The sequence below is a fragment of the Pinus tabuliformis genome, chromosome 4_2, assembly GCF_031772625.1.
Source record: "Pinus tabuliformis cultivar Carrire ecotype Pingquan chromosome 4_2, CPIR1, whole genome shotgun sequence".
NCBI classification, from domain to species: Eukaryota; Viridiplantae; Streptophyta; class Pinopsida; order Pinales; family Pinaceae; genus Pinus; species Pinus tabuliformis.
In genome coordinates this window covers 483680913-483706271 of record NC_142304.1, presented here as the reverse complement: position 1 = coordinate 483706271, position 25359 = coordinate 483680913, and the positions used below count along the sequence as shown (strand labels likewise).

Below are 25359 nucleotides of genomic sequence, written 5' to 3'. Positions count from 1 at the left end.
GGCTTTTGACATAAAGCAGTTTCTTTCTGAAAGGATCTGGTTATGAGGTGGGTATTTGAATATTTTGGCCAACTTTGTCTTTATGTTCTTCCACCTTAGCTGCAGATCTGATTTATCCTTTTTCGTATCTGGCTTCCCAAGTCATATATATGCCTTTTATCAAGCTAAATCTGTATTTTTTCATTTTATTTCAAGATGCCCTGTTTCGATCTATCTTTCTACAAGTAGATCCATGCTGCCATGGTATTTTAAATGTGGATCAAAGTTTTTTAAGCCAGATTGAGGGTTGGATCTTTTCACATCAAACTTTTGAGGGTGATATTGGTGATATTCTTTATGATCAACGATTATTCCCATCCATAAGTTGCCATATTTGTCACACTAAACTAGATCTAGAGGAGAGACAAGTAGAAAGGAGCCTACGTTTCCTAGATATAGATCCTAAGGAGTTTTCCCAAGTTTTTATCAAAATCCTTAGTGAGAAATCGATCTTTCTAGGTGTCTGGAGAACGGATCTAGTAAAATATATGAAGCAGTGCGTACAAAACACTTCAAGTATACCAGCATCCTCACAAAGTCTAATTTTTGAAGGAAATATGTTGTGAGATGACATGTAGCAAAAAATATTATGGCATTCAAAGGAACTTAACTGTTATCCTAAACTTAAGGTTGCAAGGTGGATCCCTAGGAGTGAGCATACCAACTGGATCATCTTTTGCTAACAGGGGTCCAATTTTGTTTAAGGACACATTGAGAGGGAAAGCTTCCACACCAAAAAGAAAATCCACAAATATGACAATTCCAGGTCCTTACCTCATTGAGAAGATGGAGAAAGTTCTAGATTTGTCAATAAATTTGGTGGAGGTGAGTGGTATTTCTATGTGCTACAGGCCAAAGCTATCATATGTTGATTTAATGGCTTCTGGTCCAAATCTAAATATCTCCATCAATGGATCTAATTCAACTAGACAAAAAATTGTGATGTTTACTTGTGTGTGAAGGGATTTTTTGTGGTCCAGTTCGACAATCAAAAAGACTTAGATTTTGTCATTAATGAAGGACCATGGTTTTGGGGAAGGGAGGACCACTTTGTAACTCCATGGTTTCCTAGATTCAATGCCAATACAATAGTGGCTACAAAAAATCAAGTATGTATAAGGTTACATAATCTCCCTCTTCCTTTTTGGCACCACCAAGTCTTATAAGGCATTGGAAATTCTCTTGGTAGATTCCTAAAGATGGATCGAGAAAGAATGAAGAAAGGCATATTTACGTTTTCCTGCATATGTTTGGAGATAGACTTAACCAAAGGCCTTCCAAATCATGTCCATCTTACTCACAAATATTTTAAGTGGACTCAATGGTTAGATTTCGAAAATACTGCTTTCAAGTGTCAGATCTGCCATCAAACAGGGCACTTGAAGACTACATGAAAGAAAAGAACCAAAAAAGACCTCAAAATCCAAAAGGATGGAGATTTCTAGATCCACACTCTTCTAATGATGAAGATGAAGAAATGGACAAGAGGAAACAACAACTAGAGGCACAAAATCAATAAGATTCCTAAATGAAGAAGGGACAAGAGAAATAGAAGGACCCAACCACACATACAAAGGAACCAAATGACTTAGCAATGATTCAGACTTCTAGAAATCAACATGAGGGAAATATCAATAGCCAAGGTTCAGGTGGAATAAAGTGAACACACATTTTTGAAACTTCGAACCCCGACAAGCAAGTGCAAGAAATTTTAGAAGGAGAAGAGCTGGAAATCGTTATGGAAATTTTAGCTATTTTGAAGGGCTTTTTTCATGTGCTTTTGTAGTTTTCATGGTCATTTTCATGTTTTTTGGATGGTAAGTTTTTTTTTCAAATTAATTTATTTGATTTTTCAAGAAAAGTTAAATAAAAAAGAAACAAAGGATTGAAAACCTAACTTGGATTGAGCCTTTGGGACGTTGGTGGGGTTGTTGGTGAGGTTGGTTGGGTTGCTCCATGGTCCAATCACTTGATCGAGCTTCAATAGCTCGGTCAAGTTCCTATTTATCTCACGGTCCGTGCAAAAATGACATGCGTAGACTGTGCATTTTAATAGAAAATAATGGTTCGATCAAACCAAAATGCTCAATGGAGGATTTTTTTTAAGCCCTTGATCATGTTATTTTTTTATCACTCAAGGAGCTCGATCAAGCACTTAAAAATAGTTTGATTGAGTGCTTAAAATGCTTTATCGAGCCCTCTATTTTCATCTAAACCTGCGCTCCCTTGCCAAAAAGTTTAACCCAGATCCATGCTTTTACCCTTAACTAGTTTTTTAGTTGAAGCCCTAGAAGTTAAATCTTCATCATTATCGACATTTGTTGGTCCCATTTGGAAATCCAATTTTATCAATGATAGATAAAGGATTAAAAAAATGAGGGAAACTACATGTGCTATGAGGGACAATTTTTAGTTCGAGAATTAAGCACTTAAGACGGTTTACATCATAACATATATCAAAATTGCTTGCATATTCCTTGAAACTATCCAAAGGCCTTTTATCCAATGCATCATTAACATGGATTTTAGTGTATAACGTCAATTTCAAATTTTATTGAAAATTATTTCCAACCCATTGGAACTTTGAAGAACATTGTGATCGTTGAAGATCCAACTGAAGATTCCCACCAAAGTTGTGTCGAAAATTCATCCCATCGCATCAATGCTTCAATGGCACCTCGATGGATTTTCCCCGCAACCTTGTTGCAACTCTGATGGACAATGCAAGATGACACATCAAAAATTTCCTTAATTCCATTAGTTTTTAGATTGGAGTTAAGTTTCCATCTCATTCAGTGTTATGATTCTTGCTTACAAGATAAAACCTATCTACAAAAAGGCACATGGTAGTATTTTTTTGTCATAACATGCAACAACTAGATATATTCATTGCATGTGAAATATAAAGGTTCGAGGAAAGTTGGTGAATTAAATATCTCCATAAATGCCACGTGGAAATATTTTACCTTAAACACATGAAAATTGGATATGTTTATCAATGATGTGATGAAATTAATTCGTCAAACATTTGGAATCATGCTCATTGGAATTTAGTCATTGGTTCGAAAACATTGAAAATCATGTGAAAATGTACTAATGAATAATGAGTATATTTGGACATAAAAAAATGCAAAAGAAAACATATGGATTAATTTATTAAAAAAACACAAAATACATCTTTGCATCAAGAAATCTACCTAAAAAATTTGGGAGAAAAATGATCAACACAATCCTAAGAATTAGGAATAAATATAACAACAAAAATAATTAGAGACATAACCTCTAGTCATGAGAAATAGAAAACAAAGTGTGTTTCCACAATAAGCCATAATATTGTGCACAGAATACAAATAATAATGTGAGATAAATAGCTTCAAGTGTTAGCGTAATTGGTTTAGTCTCCATTATTAAAGCACCTTTGCTATGAGAGGTCATGGGTTCAATTCTCTCAACACCCTTAGGGTCAGGCTCCATGGTTGAGATAAGGGGAAGTGATCCCTTTGGGTGGATCTGCCTAGTACAAATATTCCATGGATGTAGCAGTCACCGATCTCTGGAGTCCATGAACCACATAGGAAAAGAAATAATAAAAATGTGAGATGAATATCCCTATCATACTAAGCACTAAGATTCCTTATCATTCCTCTTTAAAATAGAAGCATTGGCATCCAATCCATTTAGGAGAGAGGGAAAATGTTATTTTAGTTAATGTTGAATGTGCATGATGCACATGTGGATGCTAACCTTACATAGTGACAAGGTAGGAAGTAGTTAATCCCTCACAAGTCTAGCAAGTTTATGTTGAAAACATGATATGCAATGAATGGAAGCATAAAATATGGAATAATCTGAACCAAATGACTGGGAGGATATTTTTGTCCAATGTTCTTTCATGCTATGCAGTGAAAACATCATGTATGCTCAAATAATTTAGAAGATGAGGACAAAAATCATTGTAAACTTGAAGGGAAGATTTAATTAATGGAAAATGTCAAATTGGGTTGTCAAGTAGTGAGAATAAGCTTCAAAATATAAAATTCCAAGCAAGTAAAGAACTATGTAACTAGATAAAAAAAATGTATAGTTTGTAAGTTATCCTTCCAATGTTCTTTGTCAAGGAAACTAACGATTTTGAGAGGTGAAGAAAATAGTAAAGAAGGATGTGTAAAAAAATTGTCTAATAATAAAGTAATTTGGAACTACAAATCTATAAAATGATGGCATTGTAAAAAAGGTTTTCAAACAAAACCTAAAGAATTCCTTTAACTATCGGGTTAGTCTAATGCAGTATTTCTAGTGTCCCATGAATGAGATACTCGATGTTATCTTTATGTAATAGTTAAGTATTGCCTAATGTACCATATTGGGCCTTTTATCATAATAATAAGACCAACTAAACAATATACCATAACAAGGCCATATTAATCACGTCACAAGTGACATTATCCACAAATTTAGGACTAAAAGAAAATGATAAAAGACATATACACATATTTTGGGAAGATGAATAATTATCCTTCCATCCATGTGCATAAGGCAGAGGAAGAGAGTTCACTAGAAAGTGTGGTTTAACAAAGAGGGATTTAGCAATCAAATCATCTTATGAGCCATTGTCAAATATACAAGTAGTGGAGAAATATAGGAGAGAAGTGGAAGTGTGATAATTAGGGTATCCAAGCTTTTAGGAGGGTGGAGCTGCAATAAAGTAGCTTTATTGAGTCCCATTAATTCTTCACAGGTCATGTATTCACTAGATAACTAAATGGGGGAATCATAATCTTCCTTATTAGGGCATGGTATAATTAATGTTTTCTTCTTGAATTTGATGATTTAGACTTGTCATGTCCCCATTTCTTACAAAACTCACAAAACTTAGTAGAATAAGAAGAAGAGAAGACTGTGAAAAGGACGATACCATTGTAATAGTAGAAGGTGCATACTTTGAAGGTAAATATCTAGAAATAGTACAAAATGATGAATATTGTTGAATTTTTTGTTATTCTTTAAAGTTCCTTTGGAAAATTACGTTTGATTTGAATGTGGGATCAAAATTGGTGATATTATTGTAATTCAACTTGTGATACAATTTTATATACAATCCATTTTTAAATTTAAGGACAAGCTTAACAATTGGATCTATAATAACAAGAAGAATCTACGATTTCTTAAACAAGTGGATGCATTCTTATATAAGTATATTGAATCCTTGATGCATGTGAATCCACTTATGTTCATATCCTATTTTTATCTAGAAGGATAGAAGGAAAGATTAAGGGCTTCCATAATCCCAATCCATATGGTTAATAAGTTTCGTTTTGATACACATTCTGCAACAGATAACTTGGTTTTGATGGTGTTGGAAGCCACCAACAATAAGGGGGTCTCCCCAATATGAAGTCCCAATTAGACTTCACATCATTTGGGATAGGAGTCCCATCTGGAATATGGGTCAAGCCACCATTATAGTGATCTTAAGGATATGCCTTGGTTGCAATAAAAAACACAAGAGATCATACAAATAACTTTAAGGTTAGTAATTGAGTAAGATTTGTGAGACACCAATTGCAATCTATAAAAGGGACTTCCACGAAAGGTAGAGAAAGAGTGAGTGTCTAGTAGAAAAGTAATAGTAATATCCTAAAAGAGACACACAAGAGAAATGCATGACTCTTTAATTAACCTACAAAATAGTTCACAATATAACAATGATCATGAAAAAAATAACAACACACATTCAACAAGATATATACTAAATCAAACAAAATAGTTCATTTTCTTTAACACGCATGAACATAACATCTATCGAAAACATTAAAAGAATCGTCTTACAAAATTCATGATACATGCATGAAAGCGCATTGGCTTTGAGAGATTCTGATGGTTTAGTGAAAGTTCCAAGTACACAATTACAATGATGAAACACTAGCCCCAATAATGGAATATGAATCCACCACTTGCTTCTCCAAAGAATGATATTCTCTTCTATGCTAAACTATAGAAGCCAAGGGTAGCTCTCCAAAATTCCAAACCATTTTCTTGAGTTAAGAGGCTTTATTTATTACAAGTGAGCTAACCTCCCACCTCCCCTTGTGGCTCTTGAGCTCCCTCATGACTCTTGAGCTTCAATCTACCTTTTGAACTCCTCTTTAACCTTTGAGCTACCTAATGACTCTTCAAATTCCCTATATGAATCATGGACTTCCACTTACACGTTTTACATTTTCTAATTATTTTCAAAATACAAAATTAAAATAAGACAAAAATGTGGTTATAGCCATAAGACAAAATATTACATCTTTCTTAAGCTTATGGAAATCATAACGCGATGACAATAGCATGTAGCTTTGTTGTAAGATATTGGTTCCAAGCTTTGTACTCCATTGCTATGTGCTCAACCATTAGTGGTGTATAAAAAATTATATATGATTTTACCCTCCAGCGCATTAGGATATATGGTGTTGGAGTTTGTTTGAATGTTGCTCAAAAACATGATCAACTTCATGTGAATCGTTTCTAGCTCAGTCACATATTGTAGAATAGATTATTTGATCAGCTTAAGATCATCCTGAGTGGTCACCTATTAGATATTGTTCAAGGAATATTCTATCTCTTCCTTGATAATGCTCCTGCCCTCTACTTTTGTAAATGTGCCAACATAAGGTATCTTATGCATCCTTACCAAGAAATCCAATCTATTATACAGTTTTGAATATGTTTTTATGGTGTTGGTAACAAAAGTATGGAGTTGCTCATAGATTTGTATAAACATCTTGATTTTTTCCCTATCCAATTCAAAATATTAATGATGTTTCTCAACCAACACCACAGGTGTATTCAAATACTTGGTGCCCTAATCTTGGATCACATCTATGGCTTTGTAAATTATCTTCAAGACCTTCACCATCTTCTGTGACCCTTTCTAAACTTCATGTAAGAGCACCACTACCTCATGTAAAGTGACCATATCATCATATAACTTCTTCATGGTGTCTTACAATGACTTAATTTCTTGAAGTATAGCTTCTTTGAATTCCTTTCTGCTAGCACTAGAGGAAGCCAATATTTGATTTTCAATCATGAGATAATCAACATGTTGCCTTGTAGTATCCAATTCCTTTACTAATTGTTCATTTTCCTGTATCAAGAAATTAATGTTTTCCTTAGTGGCTTCTGCAAAGGCTACATTCACTGCTCTAACTGTTGTTCGATTCTTCCGAATACTTGACACAATCACCCTTTCCGTGTTGATGGTAATATGGTGATGAGGGTTATTCAAAGAATATCTCCCTCTTTCATGTAATATTCTCCTCTTCAGCTGATTGAAGGTGAATTTTGAAATGTCCATGACCCTGTCATTTGGTGGAGGGACTATTCCCATCTCACTGAATGGAATATGGGCACCAATAAGAGGAGGTTGGGTCGATATCTTGTTTTTTCTTCAATCAACATAATGTCTACTTCTTAGTCATCCTCCTCTTGTTCTTCATTAACCTGTTGGGCCTATAAATCCTCTTCCTGCCTTTTCCCACTTTCCTCTTCTTGTAATTTATTTTGTCCCTCTTCTTCTTCCATCTTCTTTTGCAAAACTTCTTCTTGTTGTTTCTTCTTAATTTCTTCTTCTTTTCTCCTTTTGATTTCTTCCTTTATATCCCATCATGCCTTCTCTTTTCTTTCTTAATTGTTCTTCTTTTATTTTTTTCCTTTATTCCTCAATCTTGCATTCCTCTTCCTACTTCTACTTTTCTTCCTTCCCCTACTCTTCCTCCTATTATTTCCTCCATGCTTCTTCTAATTCCTTTATTTTTATCTATGCTTCAATTGTGCCCTTTGTATCCAGATCAACTTTGAATTTTCTACTCTTCTCTTCTTCAGGATCATTCCTGATCTTCCTCTTTGGTGCATCAATACTAACTGGAGTAAGCACTTCCTATTGATCCCCTTCTTGAACAATATTTGGTATATAAACTATGCTAAAGGGGCTTGCCTAATCACTTGGTCTAGTTTCTCTGGAAGCATTATATCAACTATTAATCTTTTTCTCATCTTCCAGAGTGAGAGGAACATATGGCCAGGTGAAATGTAGCTTAGCACAATGTTGTTTACAAACTCTGATGGGTTCATATCAATGAAAAATCATTTCATCAAACCTAAGGTAGCTAAGTTCTATGACTTTTGATTCTGATGCCTTCAGACTCTTCAACTCATAAGACCCTACTTGGAGGGGAAGGAGAGGCCATGGTGATTTCTTCTTCTTATGCAATAGTTGTGGTAGTCTTGAGAAAAGCTTATATCCAAACTCATGCATGAACCACCTTATCAGTCACATACTTCGATAGAAGGTGTGGCAATTTTTGGGAACTGAAGGCACTGATATAGTTGCCATTGGAAGAAGTGAACCAATCTGCAACTTCAATAACCACTTATTTAGCTTGATCATTCATGTAGGGATTTTAACTTCAAAGATCATTTAATAGAGCACAAAAAGGAGTTTCTGGCTAATTTATCGTAAACTCCCCTGTAACTTAATAATGAAAGCAAGTTGGAATATACGTTGATAGAGAGCAGCTATTGGCTCCACTTCCATTCTAGACTAGGAAACTTATTCTTAGAGCAGATTTCATCAAGAAGGTATGCAAACTCGCTCTAAATCCTTCTATGCCTTTGATACATTAATCTGCAGTTGTTGGGAAAGTATATCCGACTAGTTGAAGATCTCCCCTTCTGTAACCATCGGGTGAAGCATGTATATGAATCCTTCTTCACAAAATTAAGTGCTTTCCTAACCATACAATCTACGGCACATTGCCATGAGGTACCATGAAACATTCTTTAATGATTTTTTTTTTATAGATCCCCTCTAGATTTTGGTGAAACTTTTATGGTACCTGTCACCATGATCTAACGGTGACAGGTACCATAAAATTTTCACCAAAACTATATAATACTTAGAATTCAGATATTCTTTAGGCTTCAACAGTTTGTATTATGAATGGAGATCACATGGATGATATATCACGAGCTCTTGTCCTCTCACACTGGTTAGGATCATGTTCTTGGAGTCTAGAACCTGCAATATCCATCCAATTGCTTCTGCACATGGTAGCACTGGATATCTACAAGTCACTTTGTGGAACCTAGATCTCTTAATATTAATGTAAATTTATTTATCTTTTAGATCCTTTTGGAACTCTCTCATATTGAAAACATGTTTTATGGTCATCCATGATATAGTAGTAGACTTATCCACAATGTAGATTTTGGTAGATTGGGAGGTACTCCAAGCCTTGAGGATGAAGGTTTGGAGGAAGGAGCTCCACAAGTGGCCTTGTGGTCTTGAAACCCAAGCTTGGGGTTTTGTACCCATCGATGTTGGGGACAGAAACATGGAGATATTTTTACATGTGATGGATGAGGATGATAGTACTCAGTCAAGACGAATCTGATGTATAAAAAATCATTTGATTATGAGTTGTTGTTGAAGAGATATTAATTTTTTAATGTTGAATGTGGGCATGGTGGCACAAGGTAAAGGTTGTCTTGATGCTAATAAGCCTTGTGACATATTTTCAAGCCCTCAAAGGGTAGTTCAATCGAGCCCTTAGAAAAAGAATAAAAAGAGGTGATGTTGGAGTCATTTGGAAAGTGATCTTGGAGAAAAAAGGGAGCTCATATTAGGAGAAGCATACCTTTGTATGGGTCGTAGGTTAGGAGGAGCCAAGCAAAGAAGAGGAAGGCTAGTTTGAGCCTCCTTTTGACTGTGTTGTATTCCAACTAACCTTGCAGGAAATTTGAGTTCCTTAGGAAGTTTTCTTAGGTTTTTTGGGCATGTTTTTGCCTGTGTTTGTGTGCAGGTAACTTTTTGTAGGAGGGTTGCATTCAATACATATTTCTGAAGGAGAGACGCAACCCTAGTTGAGGTTTGATAGGTAGAAAAAAGGGCTAAAAATATCCTAGATCTTCAGCGTATATGAGCATCCCTACAAGTGTTGAAACACACAGTTGTTAGAAGGATTTCCAAGTAAGAGTTTAGGGTTGGAATGGACTGGTAACTAGCCCTAACTAGGCTGAAGTCAACAACAAAGGAGCAAAAAAAACAATGAGAAAGTAAGGTATGGTTGAATAAGGTTTCTTGTGCATAATTGTGTGATGATTTCCTACTACATGTGGCTATAGAGTGTAGTAGACAACAGGTTTTTGAAGGAGGTTGAATGGAAGTAAGGCCTTGTGGAGAGGGCTCTCACTAGGGCACATTCATCTCCATGGATAACGTAGATGTACAGGCGTCTTGATCGCTTCAACAAGTGTTTTTTCTTGTGACTTGAGGTATCCCTAGGTTGTTGTAGGACATTTGTAAATAGTTGGGTGGTTTTGTGAGGTTTCCAAGATGTACTATAGTGTTGGAAGAAGACTATAAAGGTAGCGAAGGAGAGGGTAAAGGTTGGACAAGGAAACAATGGTTTTGGAGTTGTGGTTTAGGGTTGTTGTGTGCCCTAACTAGTCTTATGTATGCAAATAAATCGAGGGAAAGAGGGCAGTAATAGAAGAATTTGCATATGACTTCTCAAATGATGGGTGCCCTAAGAGAGGACAGATTTGAGGAGTTTGTTGGAAACCAAGAGGAGGGATTCCTAGGTGTGAGGATGCCCTAGCCATAGGCAGATGCTACAACAAGGATTAGTCACTCATGGTCTGTTGGAGGTCAGCGTGAGACTGGACCAAGTGTGGAAAAGGATTGGGAATTTATGGTCTGCTGGAGGACAACATGATAGTGTCCAACTTGGAGCCTAGTGTGCACCATCTTCATGGACTTAGGTGGTTTCTAGAGTGACATTTATTGATCTCAAGGGTTGATGAACTAGAGGAGAAGTTGAGTAGCCCTAGACTTTTATGGGCAGAAGGACTTCTACAACAAATGATGGGCATTCCTCCTAGCCCATGCTCATTGTGGGAGATGGAAATCTTTCAGTGATAGGTGGTAGCCCTCCATGCCCTATGTTATTCATCATTGGAGCAGCGCATGAATACCATAGTGGGTTGAATCCCTAAGTATCCGAGGAGTAGTAGTGGGCAGATTGAGAGTTGTTCACAAACGGAATTGCGAAAAAATTGACAGAAGTCTCGATGTGTTATGCCCTTTATGGACTAAGGCATAAATAGTGAGCATATTGATAGTTGAGGTTTAGTGGCCAGATGGACTTACAGCATTGATAGCGGCAAGAATTGTAGATAGGGAGCCACAAGACTGAGTAGGTACAAGGTACGATCGAGAGGAGTTGAGAGAGCGTGTTATATCATCCAGATGGTTAGTGTATCTTGTATTGAAAGATTGGTTGTTGATGGACTTACAACAAGCCCTAATTTTGTGTCTTGTATCAGTAGATGTATGAGGGCCATTATCCCTAGTACAAGAGCCCTAGACTATTGTATTATCTATTGATTAATATAACGAAGTTGGGTCGAAAATTGTAAAAAATTGTCCATATTTTGTGCACTAGTAGATTTATTGTTGTTTATATCCATTGTGAAAAGTAGTACCATTATGATTCTTGGTTTGGTAGTGTCAGAGATTTATGATTATATCCCAAACACCAAGGTGTGGAAGAAACAACATGGTATCAAAGTGAGGTTCGAGCTACTTTGAGGGACAGTGAATCAGAGTGTCCACAATGAAGCAAGTTAGAGGGAGTTGTGGTTATCTAGATCATCAAGAAAAGGATTCAACTGAAGACATGGAGATCTGGTCTTGACTGTCTTGGTAACAAGATTCGCTGGGAGTTCTAGGGGATTGGTAGTGAGTCTAGTGAATAACAGTTTGTTGTAGGGAATATTATTGATCATGGACTTCCATAGATTTGTCATGGATGGTTGGGACAACTAGAGGGTTTATTTGGATTGAACGAGATCAAGTTGATCGAGATGGCTTCATGTGATGGACTACATATTGGCAGGCTAGAGTCTTCATCGGATCGTGATGTTGCATATGCGAGATTGGAGGGATTTGCACGAGTGTTATTTGATCTAGGAGGATGAGTTCTTGTAGGATTGAACCAATGGATATCATTATTACTTAGAGGGAGTCTAGCCTTAGAGGGAGTAACAATATGGAGGTTTGGGATCTTCAGGTTCAGATGTGATGAGGTCGAGGCACTACCAATATTGTTGTATTAATTCTATAGAGTATGTTGCAATGGTGCATGTCAGATGGGCTAGTGTCACCAGATGATGATTGTTACTTCATAGTCTTTGAAGTACCTCCCTCGCTATGAGGGAGTGTTGGTTTTTGTAGCTTGGGAGGTACTCCAAGCCCTGAGGATTGAGGGTTTGGAGGAAGGAGCTCCACAAGTGGCCTTCTGGGCTTGAAACCCAAACTTGGGGTTTTACACCCATCGATGTTGGGTACAAAACCATGGAGATATTTGGACATGTGATGGATGAGGATGATAGTACTTGTCGAGACCAATAATTAGGGGAGTTTTGAGATCTAAAATGGGCATACTAAGGAAATTATAAAATAGTATTGGAAATAATAAAATAAGATTATATTACATCATCAAATTTTAGAGGGAAAAAATAAAAACTATTTTTTCAACTCGTATTTTCAACTTATCTCCCTATGGGTTTACTCAAGTTTCAAGTGGAAACACTTTTTGGATGCATAATTTGATTCCTCGTCCATAGAGTACCCATGTTTCATACTTTCGATGGACCCTGTTACACAAAAAATGAAAAACATGATTGCAATCACGTTTTTTCTTGTATTTCTCATTTTACGTGTAGCAGGGTCAATCGAAAGTATGCAACATGGGTACTCTTTGGATGAGAAATTAAAATTTTCATCCAACGAGTACTTCCGCTCGAAATTTGAGTAAAACCTTAGGGAGATAAGTTGAAAATACGAGTTGAAAAGTAGTTTTATTATTTTTTTATTTTTTTTATCTTTTTACTTTCATACTCCAAAAATGGTGAATCATCCCCCATGATTGACATCATCATCTTGAATCCTATTGGTTCTTATAAAATTTATTTTGGTTGTACATTTTTCTTAGGAGGCCCATTTTATACTTCAAAATTCCCCTAATGCTGACACGTTGAAGACATTCACTTTTGAATGTTGAATGTGGGCATGATGGCATAAGGTCAAGGTTGGCTTGATGTTAATAATTCTTCTGACATATTGTCAAGCCCTCAAAGGGAAGTTTGATGGAGCCCTTAGAAAAAGTATAAAAAGAGGTGATGTTGGAATCATTTGGAAAGTGATCTTAGAGAAAAATAGGAGCTTGGATTAGGAGAAGCATACCTATGTATGGGTCGCAGGTTAGGAGGAGCCAAGAGAAAAAGAGGAAGGTTGGTTTGAGCCTCCTTATGACTGCATTGGATGCCAAGTAACCTTGCATGAAGGCGGAGTTCCTTAGGAAGTTTTCTGAGGTTGTTTGGGTTTGTTTTGGCATGTGTTTGTGTGTGGGTAACTCTATGTAGGAGGGCCTCATTTAGCACATATTTCTAAAGGAGATTTGCAACCCTAGTTGAGGTCTATTAGGTAGAAAAGAGGGCTATAAATATCCCATATCTTCAGTGTATATGAGCATCCCTTTAAGTGTTGAAACCTGTGTCTATTACAAGGATTTCTAAGCTAGATTTTAGGGCTAGAATGGATTGGTAACTAGCCCTAACTAGGCCGAAGTCAAAAACAGAGGAGTAGACCAAACAACGAGAAATTAATGTATGGTTGAATAAGGTTTCTTGTGTATAATTGTGTGATGATTCCCTGCTACATGTGGCCACAGAGTGTTGTAGTAGACATCAAGTGTTTGAAGGAGGTTGAAGGGAAGTAATGCCTAGTGGAGAAGGCTCTCACTAGGACACATTCATCTTCATGGCTAGTATAGATGTACAGGGGTCCTGATAGCTTCAAAAAGTGGTTTTTCTTGTGCCTTGAGGTAACCCTAGAGTGTTGTAGAAATTTTGTAAACAACTAGTTAGTTTTGTGAGGTTTCCAATACCTACTATAATGCTCGAAGAAGACTAGAAAGGCAGTGAAGGAAAGGGACAAGGTTGTACAAGGAAAAAATGGTTTTGGAGCTGTGGTTTAGGGTTATTGTGTGTCCTAACTAGTCTTATGCATGCAAATAAATTGAGGGAAAGAGGGCAAAAATAGAAGAAGTTGCATGTCACCTCTTAAATGATGGGTGTCCTAGGAGAGGACAAATTTGTGGAGCCTGTTGGCAGCCAAGAGGAAGGTTTCCTAGGTGCGAGGATGCCCTAGCTAGAGGTAGATGCTACATCAATGACTGGTCACTCATGGTCTATTGGAGGGGTAGCCTGAGAGTGGAACAAGTGTTGACAAGGATTTGGAATTTATGGTCTGTTGGAGGACAACATGGTAGTGTCCGATTTGGAGCCTGATGTGCCCCATCTTCATGGAATTACGTGGTTTCTAGAGTGACAGTTGTTGAGCTCAAGGGTTGACGAACTAGAGGTCCAACAGTTGAGTAGCCCTAGACTTATGTGGGGAGAAGGAATTCTACACTAGATGATGGGAAATCCTCCTAGCCCATGTTCATTATGGGAGATAGACGTCTTGCAGTGATAGCTGGCATCCCTCCATGCCCTATGTTGGTCTTCATTGGAGCAGTGTACGAATACCGTAGTGAGCTGAAGTCCCTGAGTAGCTGAGAAGAAACAGTTGGAAGATTGAGAGTTATTCACAAACAGAGTTGTGAACAACTCAACAAGAGTCTCAATGTGTTGTGCCCTTGATGGACTAAGACGCAACTAGTGAGTAGATTAATATCCAAGGTTCAATGGCCATATGGACTTGGAGCATTGATAGAGGTAGGAGCTACAGATCGAGAGCTGCAGGACCTGTCAGGTACAGGAAATGACCGAGAGGATCTAAGAGAGTGCGCTACATCATCCATATGGTCAGTGTCACTTGTATGGGAAGATTGGTTGTTGATTTACTGACACCAAGCCCTAGTTTTGTGTCTTGTATTAGTAGATGTATGAGGGCCATTATCCCTGGTATGGGATCCCTAGATGGTTGTATTATATGTTGATTAATATAACGAATCTGGGTTGAAAATTGTAAAAAATTGTCCATATTTTGTGCACTAGTAGATTTACTATTGTTTATATTCTGTTGTGAAAATTAGTATCATTATGATTCTTGGTTTGGTAGCGTCAGATATTTAAGTTTCTATCCAGGACACCATGGTCTTGGAAAAAACAAGACACAAAACACCTAGTATCTTCCAAGAGGTGCTCCTGATTTAGAACTTTCCCCAACAACTTCACTACTTCTTTCAGTGGCCTCCTTAGTTGGTGCTTATCTTGTAAATAGAGGCATCATGTCAATGGAGGATGAAAGACTCGTAAGATCTTGATTAGTAGCACCTGGATGTGGAAATGCACCCATCACAACACAAATTCAATTCCATATATAGTCTCATATTCTATTAAGCTATCAAACACAGAAGCAGTCACTAGGAGGGAGGATTGTGCAAGCTCTAAGAACAAGAGGGAAAACTTGAGGCAAGGGTGACCTAACTAGTCACTAGAAATGGGCATCACGGAATGTCAAGGAGGAGAGACTACGCACAGTGGATCAACAAGAGGCAAGGTTGAAGGATTGAATCTTAATATTGTGTAATGAAAAATTACTGAGAAAGAGGGCTTCCCTTGACTGCACAATTCACAGCAGTAGAGGAGAGGAACATCTAGTCTACCCACTGGAAGTGCACAGTGTGTAGTTGATGCCATAGATTGTGCAATTACAGTGGGCATGGGTCCAACCATTGTCGACTAGAGTTGCACAATTCATAGTTGTAGAGAGGCAAGTGTTGGGAGGTGCACATGTCAGATAAGTAGAGGGAAAGGCTTGAGAACTGCTTCGTGGAAGGGAGCAGTGCATAGTTGGAGAGATGGGGATGCAGATTTTCTCAAAATTCAACTAAGTATTGACCACTAGCAATTAATGAGGATTGTGAGAATATTAACATGCATAAATACATTCATCTGCAATGATTACCGAAATGTGAAAGGACTTGGAATATGAAGAGACACTATAAACAAAACATGTAAGAGAGAAATGACACATGAAAAAGCTAAATATAGAAATAATGACACTTGTAATGTAAAAAACACACTAAAATGACACTTATGGAAGCAAAAATGACAAAAGCGAAAGTGAAAGTGGATAAAAGCAACAACTACAAAACTTACCCGAAATCGTGGCACAGATGCAACCAAAAGCTCCTTTTGCTCAAGAAATGGATAGAGCTCCAAAGATGAGTGTGAGAATGAGCTATGGGATAGCTTCTTATATAGGTGAGCACTCATAGATCTAGGGTTAGGGTTTGTGCACACATGTCAAAAATTTAGGAGTTGGAGTTAGTTAACTGCTTCTTATGACACCAATTCCTTTGGAAAGTGTGTTGACATTGTCATGAAGTGTTGTGCAATAGCTGTCCATAGGGAGTTTGCAATGTCTATCCTCAGAGAGTGCACATTTGAATGTCTCTGTGAACTGTGCAGTTCACTGGCACAAGGGACTGCACAATTTCCTAACATAAGAAACTGTGCAGTTAACTGCCACAGAGGATTTTACGATCCCTACTATCAAGGCATGCACAATCACTGTTAATAGGAAGTGCACAATTATGAATGTGAGAGAGTGACCATCATCTTAAAGCGCAATTAAAGGCAACAATCTAGGCATGTAACATCAAGAAGTTGTGACACTTGAGATTACTAGAAGACGACTTGACACTTAGAAAAATAAGTCCAAGGATGACTTAAGCAACTCAAAACAACAATTCACAAGGCCAAAAGGAGGCTCCACAATTAGAATATAGACAAAATTTTGAGGGGGTTGTAGTAGATAGAACACTTGGCAAGCACTTTAAACTTCTAATAAAAAAAGGGAACGTTATTATCTTTAGGAATCAAATTATAGCTAAACCGTCTATTGATATCAATAATCCACTTGTCAAGTACTTTTAGATCATGGTATTTAGCATAAATGGGCACCTCACATTTCACGTGTTGAGGATATGGCTAATAAAAATATCGTTGTCCTTGACTACTAACAAGGTAGCAATTTTGGGAATGTTTTTCCACCTTTTTAACAAGTCTAGATGTTGGCACATATAAATTTTATAGTCTACATCTTTAATATACAAGGAGATTGAAAAGAAAATTATAATAAAACTTCATATATTAAATAGTAAATATAAATTCTCTTTAGAAAGAAAGAAAAAAGAAAATAAATTCCTTTACAAAATATAGGAAAATAACTTTCATAAGAGAGAACACTTTCTGGTAAAAATAATTTATATATAAATAACTTTAATTTTGATATTATTGCTAGTGTTTGCCAATCATAGGTTCGACTCTCTTCGATTACCTTGGGGCGAGGCCCTGGAATCAGGGTTGATGGTTTACCATCCAAGAAATGTGGGGAAATACTTTGGGGCTTCTTGTGTCTTTATTCCATGTATTAAAAAAATAAATAATTTTAATGGTATACAATAATTGAAATCATTTTTTTATATCTTCAAGTTTCATTATTTTAAATGTTATATACTATTGAAGCTATTTATGAAAAATCACATGACTGGTTAAAACATGGAAAGTTCATTATTTCCAATATTAGCGTATTGCCGACTTTTGAAGATTTCCAAAGTTTGAACATTAAATTTGTGAATCCAAGCCAATGGGCCATTCTAGACCATTTTAGTGTTGATGATAAATTAAAGAGTAGTTGACGATTATTTGATTTGAGAGATACTATATATAACTTGACTACGAGTCTAGAGAATTAGAAATGGTGAAAATAAACTAGTTTCACCTAATCAATGTATTTTATAGCCAAATTGATTTGTAAAAGGGATATATTAATCACCATTGTACTATGTGACATATAGATATGAATGCTAGCACAGATGATGTGCATTTTAATTCATTTGTATGTGGTTTAATCTTCTTCGAGTTTGAATCTCATGGGAGGGGTTAAAATGGGATTCAATTGTAAGCATTACACTATCCCAAATATTGTTTAGGCTAAACCAAATCTCACACAATCTTATCGATAACATTTTTAACTTCAAAAATGTATTCTTTAATGCAATATGTGGGCTAGAGTTGGCATAGGCTTAGCCTAGTATTGAGAAAAAAATAGATATGCATGTTAGCACTCCTAAATGATTAGCCTAGTATTGAAAGATAAAATAGATATCTATGTCACCACTTCTTAGTGACCAACCACCCAATGTGTTGGTTGGAATCGACCTAGGTTTAAACTAATATTGTAAAAAATATGCATAATAGCACTCCTAAATGATCAATAAAAAGGAAAAATGCATGATTCTTTCCGCACTAGGTTGGAGCACAATGCATCTTAGTAGAAGGAACATTATGGCTTGAAATTCTTCAAAATTTGATAATATTTGACAATGCATTTGCATTGTCACCCAACAATAATTTATTTAGTGTATCTATAGAGGAAGATCATACCCTGAAACCATGAAGTAGGTGGCCCACTATCAATCTAAGAGACTTAACACATATCCATGAATTTATTGGGCATGCCACATCCAAGATGAGAGGGCCATAGGTGTGAAATAATCAACGCCCTAAACTAGATCTATACTTAATGTCAATAAGCCCCTGGTCCATACATAAATGTGTAAGCGGCATATTTGTGCTCTATGTCAATTAGCTCTTCGTCCATACATCAATGTAGGAGTGGTTTCTCCATAAATTTTTAAATCCAAATCTATAGAAAAAACAACTCATAAGAAAAGTGAGATGTTAAATACAAACAATTAATAACACAAGTTCATGAATTAGATTAGAAGATTTTATTTAAAAGTTATTAGACATTCTCTCTCATTAAAGCTTATTAACATAAGAAAGAAATACTAACAAATCCATAAAGATGAACAGAAAACTCTCACTTAAATAAAAATATCACACTAAATATCAAAACTAATTAATAATATAAATTGCTCTAAACACTATGAATAATGACAACAAAGTAGAAAAAAATCACAACAAAATTTGACAAGCTAATAGTAAAGGGTAGATCTCAACAAAAACACTCTTTTATATTACACATTTTGAAAATGGAAATTATGTATATAGTAATTGTTGCTACATATAGTGAGAATAGCTTAAAACAACATGTTGTCAAATTATTTGTGAATTGGAAAACCACCCAAATCCACATCACCTTGGAATTTTCTCTAATATTAATAATGTGGAATTATTCCATTCATGAGTAGAATATTACTCTAATTAATTTTATGTATTAAATAAATAAATAATATCAAAATTACCTTAACAAAATAATAAGAATACGTAATTATAAACCACAATAAAATTATTCGGAGAGAGACAATGTCCCTATCAGACATTAAGCAGTAAGATTCCCTACTAAAGTTTGATGGTGCCCTCGCAAGAATTTAATTGTAGAAAAAGTGGCAATGGATATGTACACAGAAACGTGCTTACCTTCTTAGGAACATGAATATGTTCTCAACTTCAGTAAATTGCCACGAAAACTATCGACTCAATGCCAAATTAACATTTTTAAGAACATATGCATGTTCTTTGAAGATGTATGCATATCCTTAAAAAAAGTCATAAATTTGCACAAATAATAATTAACAAAAACTTTATATACTTATGTATTCCTTTACCTTTATATAAATTATGCTTTATTAATTTAATTTTTTTTATTTTTATATAAGGTCTTTTTTCAAAAATATATATCCTAATAATTTAATTGAAATGAATCAATACTATTTTGAAATTTTGTATTTTTATTTTATATAACATTTTTTCTCAAAAATATATAATAATTTTATATTTTTTGTTTTAAAGTATTTTTCAACCATTTGGTTTTTTACTTAAATATTACCTAATTTATAAAATTTAAAAAATCTAAAATTCAAATCCCCTCTCACTCACATATATATTCTTTATTTCATTCTAGGCGGAGGAATTGTCCGGACGGCCAAAAGTGGCCGGAATCCAGGCAAAAAAATTTCAAAAAATCTTGTAGAGGCAATGCTTGAATCGTGTTTTTGATGGATTCAGCACCATCAAAAACGTCTAGGACACCTAAAATTTTGAAATTTAACAACTATAACTTGGATAAATTTTGAAATTTAACAACTATAACTTGGATTTACAAAAATCCGTGCCAGATTTTCTCTAAATATGACCGAAATTTCCATAACTTTCCGGGCAACTCCTCTGCCTCATTAGACTACGCGACATTCCGTATATTTATTTATAAAATTTCTTGAACTTTTATTTTTCGATAATTTCATTTATATTTTTCCCATAATTCAATTTCTTTGTATTTCCTGTTATTTTAAATCTTTCCATATTCTTTCCCACTTTTATGTTTTTCAAGCTGCTTTTACATTATTCTTCCCCACTTTTATGTATTCTTTTCTTCTTCATTCCCTACGTAGAGTTTAAGAAAAGCTGCTTTTGTTTTTCTGAAAATCATTGAAAAAATGTAGCTACGGAATGCAATATATCTGTGAATTTCTTTTGTGATTGACATCTCTCATGTACAACCGGTAATTTAGAACAAAACAATATATAGCGACGGCTATTCATTCCATAAGATTGGTAACTGCTGGAGGGAAGAATTCAGAGGAGTGAAACATCAAACTCAAAATTTGTGTTATAAACCGTGTTTCCACAAAGTGTCAAACCATATTATATTATTACATCACACTGATGCAAATTACATAGATTGTTCCATATAAATTTATATGAAATTTTATTTGATAGAAGGAATATTTTGAAAAGAAGTTCAAATTAATCACATAAAGCTCTGCAATATGAGTCGATATAACTCGTGCACAAAACCAATCTGCAGGGCTGCACCATTACTGCAAGCTAGAAGAATTACCAGTCCACACGCAATCTTGTTCGTAGTATTAAACGCCGGGCTCAATTATAGACCCCTCGCTAACATTTATGCAGTTACGTTTCTGGTTCAGAAATGGCGTCCGATCGACGAAATTAAAATCCTGAAAAAATAAAATAAAGCATAAGATTGCTTACACGTAAAGACAATGACTCAGAGTGAACATTGTATGGTAGTTGTGTATCAGAATTGAAAACTTACTTTAATGATTTAACTATGAAGAAACGGGAGATGGAGCCGAAGCGGGAGAAATTGGTATGCCAGCAAATGATGTAACTCGCTGATCAGCCGCCGTTCTCCACTTCTGTGAGACTCGCAAAGACGGGGCAAGTAGACACCTGTACAAATTATAAATATAAATAAATCAATCCTGGGTTAACTTTAGATATATATACACATATTCATGGCTGCAGCTATATTTCACGTAGTATATCAATGAATATACTATTTTACATCTGCGACACTGGTGGCGCTGATAGTGAGAAATAATTTGTACCTTCCCCTGCGGCAAGATTGAAGTAGAGGTCGATAATGTTGGGGCAGTTATTGTAGCAGCGGGGAAGGCATAGCTTATTTGTGAAACCATGTTCTGCTAGAAAATCTGTGGACATCCCCACTGTCATCCTCTCCACCTCACACGCGTTCATGCATTCTTCTGTTTCTATCAATTCATTCATATTCACTGCTATAATCTTTGATCTCTGCACATCATCAATTACCCTATCAATTAAGTGGAAAGTTAGGTAGAAGCAATGGTGAAAGATGTAAAGTCATCAATTACTTTATTAAGGGGAAAGTTAGGTAGAAGCAAGGGTGAAAGATGTAAAGAAACTGACCTGGCATTCATATTGGACATTGTCATCGCTCAAGATGGACTGCTCAAGCACACAACGTGCTCCAGAAGACGACACAGAAAACGCACAAACCTCTACCGGTAGCTTTTCGCATATTATTTCACCTGATAATCAATCATTTTATAGTTCAATATGATGTGTAACTCTGTTGATTTGTTATTAGAGTTAAAATTTTGTTTATATAAACCCAAATAAAAATTTTTAAAAATCTAAAATTAAATGACATTTAAATGTAATTCATATAAAATTTTATAATTTACATGTGAAAAAATTAAATCTCTCTCCATTCAACTCATATTAAATTCTTAATTATTTTAAAAATTATTAATTCCATTACCATTTAACAGATTAGAAAATCATTAAAGATTGATTATGTGATTTTACGGAAGATTATCTAAACAAAATTAGAAAATCATTAACAAAACTAATTACAGATGCTTTATGAACATACCCAACATAAAATGAAATCAATTGTACCTACCAGAAACAACTTGCAGACTTATAACTGAAATAAGGGCAAAGATTGTGAAAACAAGCCTCGCAACAGCCATTTCTGTATTGTTCTGAATATCTACCAACGATGTTCAGATAATTTACAGAAGCAATAGCAGAAAACCGGCAGTACAGTTATTAGGAGATGCGTGGTTGAGATAATTTACAGAAGCAATAGCAGAAAACCGGCAGTACAGTTATTAGGAGATGCGTGGTTGATGAGTCTGCGGCCTTACTATATAGGGGTAAAAAGTGGAGACAAAACAAGCAACTATGTGGAGACTTTTGAACGCGGAAACCGCCTTGTCGGCGATGCCCGGTGGAGCCACCACAGAACTTTCTTGCAAATATATTTCACTCAAGTATTCGTGAACACCGCCTTCATTAATATCTACACCCCGTAGTGTTGCAATCCATGGGGAGTATTTTAAATATTATGCCTTACTTAATATTCCTTTTTTAATTTTATTCTTTACTTGATTGTAATCTTCCACAATCAGTCATATGATAGTCATGTTATTGATAGCTTAGAATAATAATTTTATTTTTTTTTAAAGGAAACTGCGTGCATTCATTTATTTCAATAATAATTTTATAGTTAGAATAATAATCATATAGTTAGAATAATAATTTTATGTTTTTTAAAGGAAACCGTGTACATTCGAGTATATATATCGATTGAACAAAAGAATAACGAAATAAATAAGCGAAAAGAATCATTGGGACTTTGGTCCTCGGAGAGCGAGGACTTTGGTTTCTTGAGTTTCCAATTCAATTTCTTTTTGGAAACATATATAATGTGCTACACGCCTAAACAAAGAAAAGAAACATTTAAAACCAAATATAAAAATTTCTAACTCTGCCCGTCCAATCTGTTGAGACTAAAATAGTGTCCCGAAAGCTGCGGGGTCAAAAAATGCGGGGTTGGTATGTGATGTTCAAAATGATCGGGCGCGCCGCGCGACCATGAGACGACGATTGCTCCATTTGTCTATTGGCTTATAATGCGATGGGCGACTATACGCATTCTTTTCGGTGTTTTAAATGTAAATGTGGCATCTAACGACTCGATGCCGAAATGAGAGGAGGCCGTGACTTGACTTGCGAGTAAGTCTGTCACAATACGCAAGATGTTTCCGACGCACATTCGAGGAAGGACGGAATTTGGAAAATGCAGTAGTATATGGAGGTAAGAATTGTTTGCACTGTTAAAAGTGGTTGGAATTGGGTAAAAAAAATTCGTAGAGACAGTGTTTGAATCATATTTTTGAGGGTGAAAATAGATTCACAGCCATCTAAAATGTTTAGGGCGCCTAAAATTTTAAAGTTTAACAACTGTAACTTGGATTTATAAAAATCCTTGCCAAATTTTCTCAAAATATGACCAGAATTTCCATAACTTTCAAAGCAAAAAAGCAATCTCATTAAGCTACTGCTTCCAAAATTTACCTATTTAACATTTTATTTTGATTTTAAATAATTAATTTTTTTTAACAAAAAGAATATTAAATAAATTACATATACAAAAGTTATTTATTAATTAATTTTAATATTATTATTTATTTACTTTAATTATGATTCTAATCATTTACTTCGAATTACAAGTATTTAGTTTTAATAGTAAAAAATAATATTATAATATAATTAAAAAATACAATATCGGTAATAAAGATCTCATTGTGGTTGTAAATAGGGTTTGTTACAATATTATGGTCTAATACCTTCACTATATCATGAGGATTTTTAATCTGTAAATAGGATTTGTTACAATATCATAGCCTAATACACTTTGTAGTATATACTTTCTTTTTATGACAAAAACTCAATGAAAAAAGAACTAGTTAATATTGCAAATTACTTCAGCACACAACCTAACAAAGCACCTAAAAAATTCACAACAATGTAAATCTCAACACACCCACACTCTTTCATATCTTTCATATTACACATTTAGGAGGTGGAGATAATGGTAGTGAGAATATCTTAAAAGGATATGCCTTTAAAAGTATTTGTGAATTAGAAGACCACCCAAATTCATATTGGCTTGGAATTTGGTCTAATGTTAATGTAGAATTATTCCACTCATGACTAAAGTATTACATATAAAGTGAGAAATCATTTTTTTATATTATTTTATTAAACTAAAATATAAATTTATATAATTTTATGTCAAGAAAACTACCTTACCAAATTATTCCAAAAATGTTTAACAAAATAGTAAAAGCTAATAATTATAAATAACAATAGAATTAGTTGGAGATAAACTATAATACAAGAATATCCATATCACGCTCCTTAGTGGGAGATAAACTATAATACAACAATATCCATATGACGCTCCTTATCAGACTAAGCTAGTTGCTAAAAATAAAAATAAAATATAAAATTATTATGAATGTTGATATATGTTTGAGGGATATTAATTAAGAAATTGTTATGAATGTTGATATATGTTTGCCGGCACTAGGGTGATGAGAAGATCAAATTTCACACTAGACTACAAACCCTTAACTATGAGGGGTTCCTTTGAGATGCAAAGGTGCCATAAGTATGCTCATCTAGTCAATCAGTGCAGTTTACCCCAGTTAACCCTTCTCTAAGTGACAGGTGCAGTGATGATCCTAGGTGATTTCTCATGTTTCAATTTTTTAGGAGGTCCGTGAGAAGGATACAAGGGTGGAAGTTACCTAGAAAATTTCAAATTCGGATGCCCAGAAGGATCCTTCACCTCCAGCCATGGAAACTGATGTCGCTGTGGTTCCCAACAAAAATTTGGAAAGCCACATCCCTCTAGGATACCACAGTGAATCAACTATCTAAAGCAGGCTTGGATTTCGGACAATGGCAATGTTTAATTGAAAATCGCAATGGATTGGACCATTACAAATATTATCATAGACCTTACTTTTCCCACTACATGATGCATATTTTTGGACACTACTTTTGTCTATCATATGCAACAAATATAATAGAACAAACACTTTTTTGTGTATGTATATGGATGCATATACTTTTGATTCATTG

The 25359-nt window shown here is 35.2% G+C and overlaps 1 protein-coding gene across 1 annotated transcript; it reads right to left on the bottom strand.

The window, feature by feature from the left end:
• Window positions 1-20796: 20796 nt before the first annotated feature.
• On the bottom strand, window positions 20797-22547 carry LOC149170063 (uncharacterized). Its single transcript, XM_089427230.1, has 5 exons — window positions 22325-22547; window positions 21826-21947; window positions 21486-21690; window positions 21191-21327; window positions 20797-21092 (listed from the first exon to the last, which is right to left on the bottom strand). The coding sequence occupies exons 1-4, from the start codon at window positions 22392-22394 to the stop codon at window positions 21200-21202; spliced, it is 525 nt and encodes a 174-aa protein (XP_089283356.1). The 5' UTR covers window positions 22395-22547; the 3' UTR covers window positions 20797-21092; window positions 21191-21199.
• Between the last annotated feature and the right edge of the window lie 2812 nt (window positions 22548-25359).

What these genes read in the sequence shown, in the direction of transcription:
- LOC149170063 (XM_089427230.1), bottom strand. Translation starts at nt 22,394, where the DNA reads ATGGCTGTTGCGAGGCTTGTTTTCACAATCTTTGCCCTTATTTCAGTT. An exon ending in AAGTCTGCAAGTTGTTTCTG is followed by an intron (nt 21,948 to 22,324) that starts GTAGGTACAATT and finishes ATTGATTATCAG; the next exon opens with GTGAAATAATATGCGAAAAG. An exon ending in ATGTCCAATATGAATGCCAG is followed by an intron (nt 21,691 to 21,825) that starts GTCAGTTTCTTT and finishes GATGATGTGCAG; the next exon opens with AGATCAAAGATTATAGCAGT.